The sequence below is a fragment of the Zosterops lateralis genome (genome assembly GCF_965231275.1).
Source record: "Zosterops lateralis genome assembly, chromosome: 17".
In the NCBI taxonomy this organism is placed as follows: Eukaryota; Metazoa; Chordata; class Aves; order Passeriformes; family Zosteropidae; genus Zosterops; species Zosterops lateralis.
This window is the reverse complement of record NC_139777.1, coordinates 7,140,350-7,152,611: the sequence shown is the minus strand read 5'-3', so window position 1 is coordinate 7,152,611 and position 12,262 is coordinate 7,140,350. Positions and strand designations below refer to the sequence as shown.

General features: G+C 42.6%; 1 protein-coding gene across 2 annotated transcripts in view; it reads left to right on the top strand.

Annotated features, from left to right (window-relative positions):
• ZDHHC8 (zDHHC palmitoyltransferase 8) overlaps positions 1-12,262 on the top strand; it is a 112,358-nt gene that overhangs the window by 85,101 nt on the left and 14,995 nt on the right. For both annotated transcript variants that reach the window (XR_014591279.1, XM_083873662.1), the window contains exons 2-6: positions 608-729; positions 4,034-4,191; positions 7,334-7,506; positions 8,668-8,770; positions 12,059-12,150. Coding sequence is in view for 1 of the 2 variants with exons in the window: in XM_083873662.1 (XP_083729788.1) it covers positions 608-729; positions 4,034-4,191; positions 7,334-7,506; positions 8,668-8,770; positions 12,059-12,150 (648 nt within the window). In the remaining variant the exon portion in view is untranslated. The remainder of the gene's footprint in view (positions 1-607; positions 730-4,033; positions 4,192-7,333; positions 7,507-8,667; positions 8,771-12,058; positions 12,151-12,262) is intronic.

Below are 12,262 nucleotides of genomic sequence, written 5' to 3'. Positions count from 1 at the left end.
ATCTTTCTGGTGCTTCTGAGCATTGTTCACATGGCATATGCCATCCACTTTCTTTTTGATATTGCATTTTCATGTTCTGCTGACACCTGCAAAGCCTGTGCTTGGTCTGACAAAACTTCCCCCAAGGAGAGGTTTTGTAATGTTGGTTCTGAGTGTTGAAAGCTTAGTGAGAAGCAAATGTGATTCTCTTTGCCCCTGCTTTGGGGATCAATGGTTTGAATCCTACTGTGCTTTACACCAGGGAAAATTGAAAGTAACCCCATCTGCAACAAGGCTGTAGAGAAGGCAACAGAAATGCAACAATGGGATGAAGCTTTTACACAGAGTAGTAAAATGCCAGGTTGCAGATAAGGCAATAGGACGGCAAAGCCCTGTGAGCCCTGTGAACAATCTGTGCTTTCTGTGCTCTGGAACAAAGCAGCTTTACAGAGGGTGTTGCAGTGATCACTGAAACTGGCTCTGTGGAAATTTCTGTTACATTGCAAATTCAGCCTTGCTGCATGGCTGGGGTTGGGGCCCAGAATAATTCTGTGTGATGGTAGTGAGTGGGAAGAAACGACATGTTACAGCTGAAACAGCCCTTACCTGTAACTTTTCCTCTCCACAGGTGCCCCTGGTTGACAAAAGCCATCTCCCCAGCCATCCCAGTGTACAATGGACTCGTTTTCTTGTTTGTACTGGCAAACTTCAGCATGGCAACTTTCATGGACCCTGGAGTTTTCCCACGAGGTAACAGAAATGGGACTGTTGCAGGGGTTGGGTGGGGGAACACTGAAAATCCAAGCCAAAGGAGGTGCCAGGTATCCAAACACACAAGCTGCTGAGTAATCTTGTAGACTTTATTTATTTATTTACTGTACTTGACTGTCACTAGGGGTGGCATGGCAGTGAAATGCTGGGTACCCTCCAGCTCCCTTCTGAACTCCTGGGTGTCCTTGCACTTGCTCAGACTGGCACTCGAGGGCACGGGGTTGTGTGGAATGGTTCTCCTTGGACAGCTCTCCTGAGTGATGTGATTTTGATTGCTATCCCCTGTGTCATGCTGGCACACTGGATTTAAGTCACTGTCTTCACAATAGGTAGCAGAGTGTGGCAGAGGGGAAGAGGCTAAACTTTCTGAAACATTTCATCAAAGCAGTCCTTCCAGGATACCTTAAAAGAAATGCAGAAGCATTGAACGCTAGAACAGATAATGATTAAGGTTTGCCTTAAGAGTGTCTAAAAATGTATACATTTAGAAAGATATTCCTGCTTAAATTAGTACTGATTCACAGCTGATTAAATAGGATAGAGATCACTCAGCTTTTGTAATGGGAACCACAGTGCAGCTATCTCTTTTAACACATCCTAATGAGAGAATTATCACCTCATTTTATCTGTCTTCCAATAATTATTCACATGCCGTTTGCAGCAGAGACTGCTCTAGGCAGTCTCTCTAAACCAATGGATCTGTGCTGTCTGCAAGCTGTGCTTCTTCACCAAATTCAGTGTCTATTTCGAATAGCTACCTGACAAGAACAAGGTACCAGTCCTGCAGGCCTCCCTGAATAGCAAGGCCAGGTTTCTCCAGGTAGGAGGGTCTAGTAATGAGCATCTCTCTGCCATTCCTCTCAGCTGAAGCTTCTGTACCCGAGTAAGTGTTGCAGCACTCCAGTTAAGGAAATTATTGTGTATAAAGGCAAACTAAGAGGCAAGATTCAGTCACTTGTGTAAGATCAACTGATATAGTGTATAGGTGCTTAAAGCTGCAAATGCTAGTGACTTTCAAAAGAACTTAGGCAGTCGGAGTTTTAAGGAGTTTGCTGGACTTGTTAGTTTCTTTATCTCAGCAGAGATAGCAGTGGTTAATTAAACATTAAACATTCTCAGTCTGAGAAATCAGTGTGTTTGTGCAGGGCAGTTCCCTCACAGCAGAGCTGGACATCACCAGGCCCCAGGAGTGATCAGTGCTGAGTGTATTGTCAGTTCATACCTTCCTTTGGGCTTCTCTAACTTCCTTTTGCAAACAAGTTCTTCATTTTGGACTTTGCATTTAAGGAAGAAACACACGGGGAGATCAAATAGAGACTTTCTCATCTCCTTCCCTCCCGTCCTATCTCCCTTTACACAAGGGAGTCAGGAGCAAAGCAGGAAGAGGAGGAGTTCCTAAAGTTCACCCCTCTACTGTCTCTCACTTCATTTGTGGCCTTGGCCTTGCATCTCTGTGCTGTGCCTGTGTTTTGTCAGGGAGATGCTGGGAGCAAGGGGAGAGAAAAGACATGGCATTCGTCCTGGGAGAAGGTAATGGAGTAGGAGTTTAGATGTGTGAAGGAATCAAACTGATAAGGGAAAAGATGGAAAAGACTATAAATACCAGTGCTGGGAGGAAAGAGGAGCAGATGTTATTTCAGATCACAAGTGTGCATGTGAAAAAAAGCTTATCACCACCCCACGCCGCCCGCAGAGCTGCCAGCGCAAAGTTCAGGAAATTGTAGGAGTGACTTAAAATGAATACCCAGTCACTCTATTTGCTTTCTGCTGTTGAAATTAGGTTTAGTCTTCTAGGTTTTCAAGCTTCTTAGCACATTTCTTATAGTTGGGAATTTACTTCAAAACCAATAAGCAGTACAAAAGCTGAGGCTGTAATGAAATCACACAATTCCTGTAAGGAAGCTACCAAAAATTTGTTAGAAAAATATGAGGCTTGGCTGCTCTCTGTCAGTGGATCAGTGTGTGAGAATCTGTGTAGTAAGATACATTCCTTTGTCAATGTGTTCTTCTGCTCAGGTCACTGGAAACTGGAAATAAGCACATTTCCAGCTATATGATATGAGCTCACAGGTCTAGCCAATGTAACTGCAACAATGATAGAACTTGGGCTGCAGAAACCCAGCTTGTTGAAGAGGAGCTTAATCAAACTCCCAGATCTGTTACTTCATTTTTTAAAATATTTTTAAAAATTTGTTGGCTCTCTGTATTTTTCTGATATGAATCAGGATTGGCTCTGAGTGAGTGAATTTCTGGTAATACACCAGAATGAATGAGTAGGAAAGGAAGTATTAAGTAACTGAAATTGGGGCTGCCTTGAAAAATCTGATTTACAGTCTAGACTGAGACTGGCAATGTTTTTTGCTGGCTAATTATACCAGCTATGATTGACTTTCAGTATTTTTGATGTGAATCTGTTTTAGACAAACTCTGTTTTTGAATTCTGCAAAAGGAACATGTTTAAATGCATGTAGGTATATATAATGTACAGACTTTTTGTCAGCATAGTCAGATTTTTTATAAGAGCTTAAATGGTTTGACTGTTCCAGTGTCTTGTTTTCATCTGCCCACATGTATTACACAGCTTGGGCAGGTTTGTAATGGTATTGGAGAACCTACAGACTGTATTTATAGAAGTGCCTAAGGGATTTAGAGTCTGGCTCTCTCTAAGAGTCCCACTGACTAGTTATGAAGGAAAATTATAGGGAATGGTGCCAGTACAGCACTCTGCTTCCACGCACAAACGTTAATCCAGAGAATACTCCTGCAGATAAATACTGTAGCTGAGCCAGATCCCAAGCTCATCTAAGTGAAGGGAGAAATTCCCTCTGAAGTCAATGGAAATTGGATCACGATAACACATCTAGAGAAGATTTAATATAGAACTGCATGACAGTAATTGATGCTCCACTGGGACAGCATTATCAAATTCCACCTAATTTGGAGCCAGTCAACCAATGCCAGCTGCACTGTAATGTTTAAGCAGGTGTTAAATAGATGTGAACTTCTTAGATTTTCTGTCAGGAGGAAACAAATAAAGATCACAGGAATCTAGTGGTTTTTCTTCCGAGAATATATTTGTCTGTTATAGACTGGGTTTTATTTTGTGCATTTAGTTTTAAATGGACTCTCTTTAAACAGGGCAGAGGCGATAAACCATCTGTCCTCTGCACTGTCCCCAGTAAGGGGGCTGTGCAGTGTCCCTGTGTGCCAGGCACTGACAGGATTAGCTCTTTTCTCCTTGCCCTCTGCCATCTCCACTAACTCTCAGCTTTGCGTTGAGCAGCGGACGAGGACGAGGACAAGGACGACGACTTCCGCGCGCCGCTGTACAAGAACGTGGAGATCAAAGGAATCCAAGTACGGATGAAGTGGTGCGCCACCTGCCACTTCTACCGCCCGCCCCGCTGCTCCCACTGCAGCGTCTGTGACAACTGCGTGGAGGTAACCCTGCTGTGGTCACCCTCAGGGTGCTCTCTCGGGGCTGGGCTCACACCTGCTGTTGGAAACAGGTGCTTTGGTTTGCCCCAGTGTTCCGGTCCTTGGAAGTTCGCAGCTCGTTGCGCTCCCACTGAGCAGTACCGTGTGCAGCCCAGCCCTCAGTTATGTGTGTTACAAATGCTACAGTGCTTGTTGTCAGCCCTGTCAAACATTGGTAATGCTGGCTGCGTCTTTCTTGGAGCAGCTAAAGTGATTGTGAATGTAAAAAAGAGGTGAATGGGAGAGCTGCAGAGTTCAAGAGAGCAGGAAATTCAGGGTGAACCATTTTAACTTGTCGTGTGTGAGCTTAAGGCTCATCATTTAATTTGGAGCAAACTGGTGCCTACAGTAGTGGACAAGCAGAGAAGCCACAAAGGTGTGTGAGTTCAGGAGAACCAAACTCCCAGTTCAGCAAATGGTTCTCCAGTCAATGGAAGGAGCCCATGTTTGTTTCAACAGCCCAGCTCAGAGCATGAGCTCATTCATGTTTCTAATGTTGATTGCTCTGAATTAAGGGACTTTCTTGATTCTTGATAGCTTTAGGGTCTTGGTGAGTCACACAGGATTTTTAAAAAATAATTCCTAAACAGTAAGATGTGCTTTTGGGCTATAAGCATCTCCCAGACATGTAGGTACAGAGCACTGTATTCACAGCAGTGTATTGCCAGGGGACATTTTATTGCTGAGCTAAAAATTCTACTTCTAAAGGATCATTTCTGCTGCAAGGTCTATTTTTTTTTCAATAGAAAGATGAAATCTTTAATATGTCTAAAATATATTCAGCTGATCCATTAAAATGAAAGGAATTACTAATCAGAAGGGGAAAAAATACCAGAGTCAGCTGGAATACTGTATACACTACCTTTGTCCTAATCCTCTTTGCCATAAGCAAGGGAATAGTCCCAAAGAAAGCAGCACAGTTACAAGTGAGAGAAAGGCTGCCTAGATTTATCTTGTGTCAGTCATTTTCTCCTTCAGGGCAATATATATATATAAGTTATAATTATCTGGAAGCAATGCTGTGCCTACTAACCATTGATAAATAGGACAAGGCTGTCCTGTTTTGGAAGGCTTTAGAAGGATGGGGATTTCAGAAGCCTGAGAGCGAGGAGCTGCCAAGGTCCCTGGGTAGAGGGGAGTAGCCACAGCTGTTTGTAAGTTGTGACACACAATTTGTTTAAACTGCTGTGAATTTTGGGATAGAGCTGGATTTTTTGGTAGAAACCCAGAATCATACATTCCTAGTTTTAAAACATAAATGTTTTCACTAATTCTAGATTCCAAGGATTGTTTAGATGATGGTAAGTTCTCAGTTGTCTCATGGAGTTTCTTTCTTCCACCTTCCCCAGTGGCTCAGCATAAAAATTCATTTTCAGGAAATGAAATTTTCTCAGAAAAAGAATGCTCAAAACTCACTGGTATAAACACTTGAAATTTCATGCTGATGTAAGGCCTCCATGGGAGTCAGTTCTGCAGCAGAAATGAAAATGGGAGGGAATCCAAAAGGAACTTGCATAAAATAGCAGAAGGCAAGGTGACTCTGGCTAGCCCTCCATAAGTTCTATTGATAGTCAGGTCAGTTGAATGTTCCCTACTATTCTGGTGCACAAGTAAGGAGCTCTGCTTGTAATTAAATTATTACTGCTGTGGAGGAATGTAGGCAAAAAGTATTAATGACTTCTGAATCAATAAATCATGGCCTTAAGCATGTTTTATTGATTCTTGTGATGCTTATTTCCCACTCACCTGTCATATTCTAGAAGAGCTTTGAGACAGTAATAGGAGTGACTCTTCTGCCTTTCCATGTAGGATCCACTCAGGGTTGTAGTTCGTGTTTTCACTTTCAGTCTAGAATGTACAATAAAAATTATTTTCCCAAATATAAAACTTTTTAACCAATTTGGTAAAAATGAATAAACAGCAAAAGCAGACAACACTTGCAGAAATAAAACCAATTAAAACTTAAAGCATGCTGTTATCAGAGGGATCCAAAAATGCATCTGTGACGAAAGTAGTCAGATTTTTGTTTTCTTAATTGAAATGTTTGCAGTGAGTACTTACATAGTTTCATAATCCATAGGTATTCTGGGCTTCATACAGTCAGATTTGCATAACAGACAGATGTTATGTCAGCATTTCAGATATAGCCTGAAATGATCTTAATATTTAAGTTGCCCCTGTCATTTTCTTATGTGCTTTGAGAAGGCTCTAATCTGTATTTTTGTATTTTGTAAATTTTTGGTAAATGCGTTGTGCAAAACTTAGAAATACAAAACCTCCTGTGTCATCATTGAGCAATGCTTAAAAATAGCATTACCACAAAGCAAAGAATAAACAGTTCATTTGTTGGTGCAATGAATGTGTAATATCTGCTCTGAAGAACACAGAGGTAAGAAGGGTTTATTTCTTGCACCTGATCCTGTCTTCACGTCAAGAATAATCCCATTGGAGACAGTGGATTTACATGCTTACAAACCTGTGGAAAGGCACTTGGAGGGTGTCTGTGGCTTGCCCTCATTATTAAATTTCCTGTTAAAAGGGATCTGACTTTGTGAGGGACTTTGGACTTGTGACAGAGACAAATAGTTACATTTGGATTCGTTCTTAATGAACCTGTGCAGAACTTTGCCTGTGTCTGTGATCCAGCTGTTGCTTTTCTTTGTGACCTGATTGGTAAAAAGGTACTTTTGTGGTGTCCATTGTTCAAAGTGGACTCATTTCAGTATAAATACTGAAATGTGGGACAGGGAATTCTGCAGCGCTATTGCATCTTCAAACCATTCTAGGTTATATTAACTTCATGGTAATTGATTCATGCTAAGGATGATAAAAAATTAGGGCTTCTGCTGCTAGCAGATAAATAGCCTGTCCTTTATTTTTAATATATCCTCTCTTCAAACCCTATAAACACTCAAGTACCTCTCCATTCATGGACAGAGAAACAACTTGGTCCTAAAAAGTCTTATAAAAGACAGTCAAGCAATTTGTAAAGCTGCAGAACTAGTTTGATGTAATTTTACATGACGGTGGTTCAGATTCATCTCTAGGCAATGTATTTTCTTTCACTGTTTGGATATTTTTCCCTATCTCTCCCTTTCTTTACAAGGATTTTGACCATCACTGCCCATGGGTCAACAATTGCATAGGACGGAGGAACTACCGCTATTTTTTTCTCTTCTTGCTGTCCTTAAGTACGCACATGGTTGGAGTGTTCACCTTTGGGCTCATCTTCGTACTAAACCATATGGAAAAGCTGGGAGCAGCTCACACTACCATTACGTATCCTTCCTTTTGGTCTTTCCAGACTCAAGGTGACTGAGGAAAATGGGCAAGAATGAATCTGAATATTTGTCCTCCAGGAGCTGGCAGAGCCTCTCCTGATCCCCCACTGCTCTCCTGCTGTAAATGCTCAGTGCAGGTTTTCCTCTGTTCCTGTCATACCTGTGTGAACATGGATTACTCCAGAAACTGTAGCTGACCCTTTGTCTTTCTGAATCTTTGTCATGACAACCCAGCAGAAGGATGAGCTGCCTCCCTGAATTTTACTTACAACCAGGTGTAGCTCTCAACTTCTGTTTGCTGTGTTTAAAACTCTGTTGCTCTATTTTGGAGCTCTGGAAGTAGCCTCCTGCTTGCTGGTGTAACACATGAGCTGCTGGCTCTGAGGGGTGATACTGCTCTTGATAGATCAGTGCAGAACATCCTTTACAAGCTAGAAAGGTAGAGCCAGAATCACTGAGTTCATATGACTTTTTAACCATCTCAAGGGTGAGGACCCAGAGTAGGAGCAGATGGACTTAACTTTGAGATGAAATTTAGTTAGACCTTACTAAAGGTGAGGGACACTCTACTCTGCACTCATGAGACCCCGCCTAGAGTGCTGCACCAACATCAGAAGGATGTGGAGCTGCTGGAAAAGTCCAGAGGAGGCCATGGAGATGCTCAGAGAGCTCAAGCTCTGCTCTGGAGACAGGCTGGGAGAGTTGTTGTTGTTCAGCTTAGAGAAGAAAAAGCTCCAAGGAGACCTTAGAGCCCTTTCCAGTGCCTAAAGGGGCTCCAGGGGAGCTGGAGAGGGACTTTGAATAAGGGTCTGGAGTGAAAGGATGAGGGGGAACAGCTTCAAACTGAAAGAGGGCAGGTTTAGATGAGATACTAGCATGAAATTGTTCACTATGAGGCCCTGGCACAGGTGCCCTGTGGCTGCCCCATCCCTGGAAGTGTCCAAAGCCAGGTTGTACAGCTCTTGGAGCAACCTGGTCTAGTGAAAGGTGTCCTGTCCACAACAGGGGAGTTGGAACTAGGTGATCTTTAAGGTCCCTTCCATCCCAAACCACTCTGTGAGGCTCCCCTATTTTTTTTTTCCTCTTCTATTCCTCTCCCTGTCTTTCACAGACTCTTTTTCCCTTCACTCATCCCAGTTTCTTTAACTCTTGGATACAGAATGGCTGTCATGTGTGTGGCTGGTTTATTCTTTATCCCAGTCATTGGTCTCACTGGCTTCCATATTGTTTTAGTGGCCCGAGGGCGCACAACGAATGAACAGGTAAGAAGCAATCCTTCCTTTCTCCATGTTTGTGGCTAAGGTGTTGAGGTGGGAAGGAAAGTCAGCAAGTCAGCTTGAGTAAAGCAAAAGATGGTCCAAATCTTACCAGTACCAAATCTCTTACTGGAGCTTTTGTGAAGATCTAGGAAGAATGCCTATTTTTTATTTTCAGGGAGTTTTTTTAATACACTGCAGGCAAAGGTTTCCCTTTTGTAGCCACAGAGCATCACCCCAGGTTTATTTATTATTTAAAGTCTACTCATGACCTTTTAATAGATTTTATGACCATCAACCCCAGAAATTCAAGCTTTATGAGTCAGACTGAACAATCGATGAGATTGAGGGAAAGAAAGAAAGGAAAAGATTAAATCATTTGCCCTCTCTCCTGGCATTTTGACCTCCCCCAGCAAGCCCACACTGCCCATAACAGGGTCTGAGTTAGTTCTTTGTCTCCCTCTGTGTCTCTCTCTTGTTCTCATGCACTGAACACACAAACACACACACACAATGCTGTCAGACCCAACTTGCTTTGGTTCTCCAAACCAAGTGCCAACATGACACCTTGTGTCAAAAAGCCTGTAAAACTTCAGTTCCCCTGCAGTTACTCAGATGTCCATGATCCACAGTCCCTGTGGTTGATGCAGACCTGCATTCATGTGCACATTAATGGCTTGGAGTGGGTGATAGAGATCGATGTGGTGGGATCAGTAACAAGCCCCTGCCATCCCAAGGGACAGTTTGCAGGTGTGGCACTGGTCCCAGCCCTCATCTCAAGGCTCACGAGCTCTGTGTATTCCACTGCTTTACCCTTGCACAGCTCCAGCTCCAAAGTGCCTCTCACATCTGGGCTTTTTTCACATTTTCCCCCACCATACTTCTTTTCCCCTGTGGTTTGGGTGTGTTTCAGTTGTGTTTTTGCTGTCCTTGCACCCATGGGTGCTGTCAGCTCCCACTGAGCTGTTTTGGCTGTCCTGGGGACTGATGGCTCCATGCTGTGGAGCTGTCTGACTCCTGGGCAGGCTGCAAGCACTGAAAACATCTGTCTGAGGCCAGGCCTTCATAAACTGAGATGACATTGTCTCCATCCCACAAGAGACAATAAAAACTCATATCCAGAAGAGTGTGGGAGGTTTACATAAGCAAGGAATCTGAAGTCATCCTGAACTATTGCCTAACATGGCCTTTGAACAAAGCAAGCTTCCATAGCTGTCATCTTCAAATGCTTTTCTCTGTCCTGCTCAGAATCATCTGCTCTTAATTTTAAAATTGATTTTGGCCAAGTATTAGGTTTGATAGTGCTAAAATAGTAGCATGAAACACAGGGCATTTTGGTCTCATAGCCCAAATTGTGGTTTGCCTTAGGCTTGTCTTTGTGCAGTGATATAAACTCTCCATGAAAATTTAGGCTGAAGAAGAAGGAAAAATTTAACTTTAAAAAAATGTAAAATTTAACTTCATGTCTTTGTGGCTGCACTAGAATTTAGAAAGGTTGAGAATTTTTCTGTGATTGAAATAACTGTTGGAAAATGTATCCTAGCTTGGTTTGGTTTCCCAAGCTACCAAACCACTTGAGATTTAATTCATCTTCCCATGCCATTTTGAAAATTAAATATAATCTGGTCTTAATTTCTGCTTAGTCATACGTAGCAGTTATCTGTAACTGGAGGATGGATGTTCTCAGCCCTGAGGTCCTTTCAGAGGAAGCATATCTAAGTAATTAGAGCAGCAGACCAGGAGAGATGGATATGAGATCTCCTCCTGGCTTTGCCACTGTTCTAAAACATTCTCTTTTCTCCTGCAGTCTCAGTGTTAATTCTCTTTTCTCACACTGGTAGTTATCTGCTATCAGCTTTCCAGTTGCAATATGCTCAGCTTATCTTGTCCTCTTTTCTCAGTACATTTTATAGGCCAGTGGTACAGATGTTCTTGGGTTTTTACTGTAAATTTTTGGTATTTATTTATTCTGGAGTTTGTAAGTTCTGAGCATTCATAGTAGGCAGACTGTGATTGAAAAGCGCATAGTGGCTGGGTTTAGATGCTTCTGAACTTTCTGAATGCCTCTGAACTTCTTTTATAGAATCAAAATAACCCATAACCCAACATCTGCTCATATTCTGGTATTTTTAGTTTCTGAATAGAGTAAATAAATACCCTTCCTTCTTAGACTGCTTTCTACCAGTGGATTTCAAACTACTTTAGAAACCAAGCTGATATAATTAGTACTGTAATCTGTGAGTTGGAGAAATTTCTATTTTCATACTGTGTTTGAGAAAATGGGCACAGAGATACAAAACGCTTTGCCAGCATCTGGCACAAGTCAATGTGAGCCTAGGATTGAATGCACATGTGCCAAATGTCCCAGGCCCGTGTTTTCATCAAAAGGTTGCTCTTCCAAGTCTCAGAACTTCCAGCCTCTCTCTCTCAGCCTCCTAAAGAGCTTTATGTTATATCAGCAAGGCCAGCATAATGTATTGCAGAATCATTTAATAGTTGCTATTTTATGTGCAAGTTATTAAAGTATTTCTGGTACTCTGTAAACTTGTTGCTAGATCAGAACTATGAGCTGATTAAAATGCTTTACTTGCAAACAACAACAGTAATGCTTTTAATGGCAACCACTATTAATCTCCCTGCCTTTATTGGTATTTATCCCCATATGGTGACTTTCGAGTATCTGCCTGTAGAGTACAAACTCTTTATAATGCTTATAAAGCCTTGAATGGATCCCGCCAGTCTAATGAGGCTTGGCTTTTATCAAACATGCTCATTTACAAGCAAACATTTTAATCACCAGGGAGTTCCTGGCACCCTCTCACATAAGGCAGTGGTTTGTACTGATTGCTGCCCAGGATGGGATCTGAGAGAGAGGAAACATTGCTCTCATCCAGCATTTGGGAACGTTGATTCGACATTGCTGTTGGTTTGGAGGGCACTTGCCAAGGCAGAGGAGGGGAAGTGACGGGAATGAAAGAGACCAAAACAGGATGTCTGGCTGGGAGCTGACACAAATCCAATGCAGGAGCAGCATGGAGAGGTGAACACATCACTTCAAAAGCCAGTCACATTCAGCAGTGTCCTTTTGGGAAGGATCTTGAGTTGAGTGCCTCCTAGCTGGAATTAGCTGACAGAGGTGATGTGTTAGAGCTGGAGAGAAAAAGTGCAGCATTCAAAGAAAAACGATCTGTTTGGGAAGGACAGAAGGGTCAGACTTATTCTTGGCTTTCTGAGGCTTGGATGATGACTTTTATATAACCAGAGGTTTGAGCACTGTCCTGAATGTGTTTCCAGGTGACAGGGAAATTCCGTGGGGGAGTGAACCCTTTTACCCGAGGATGCTGTGGAAACGTGGAACATGTGCTCTGCAGCCCCTTGGCTCCCAGGTAAGAGAAATGCTCTCAGCTGGGAGGGAGCAAGAGTAGTTGTTGGAACAGGGGAAGGAAATGTGCTTAGCTGGACTCACAAGCCAAGGATCATTGATGGAATAAGAGGAAA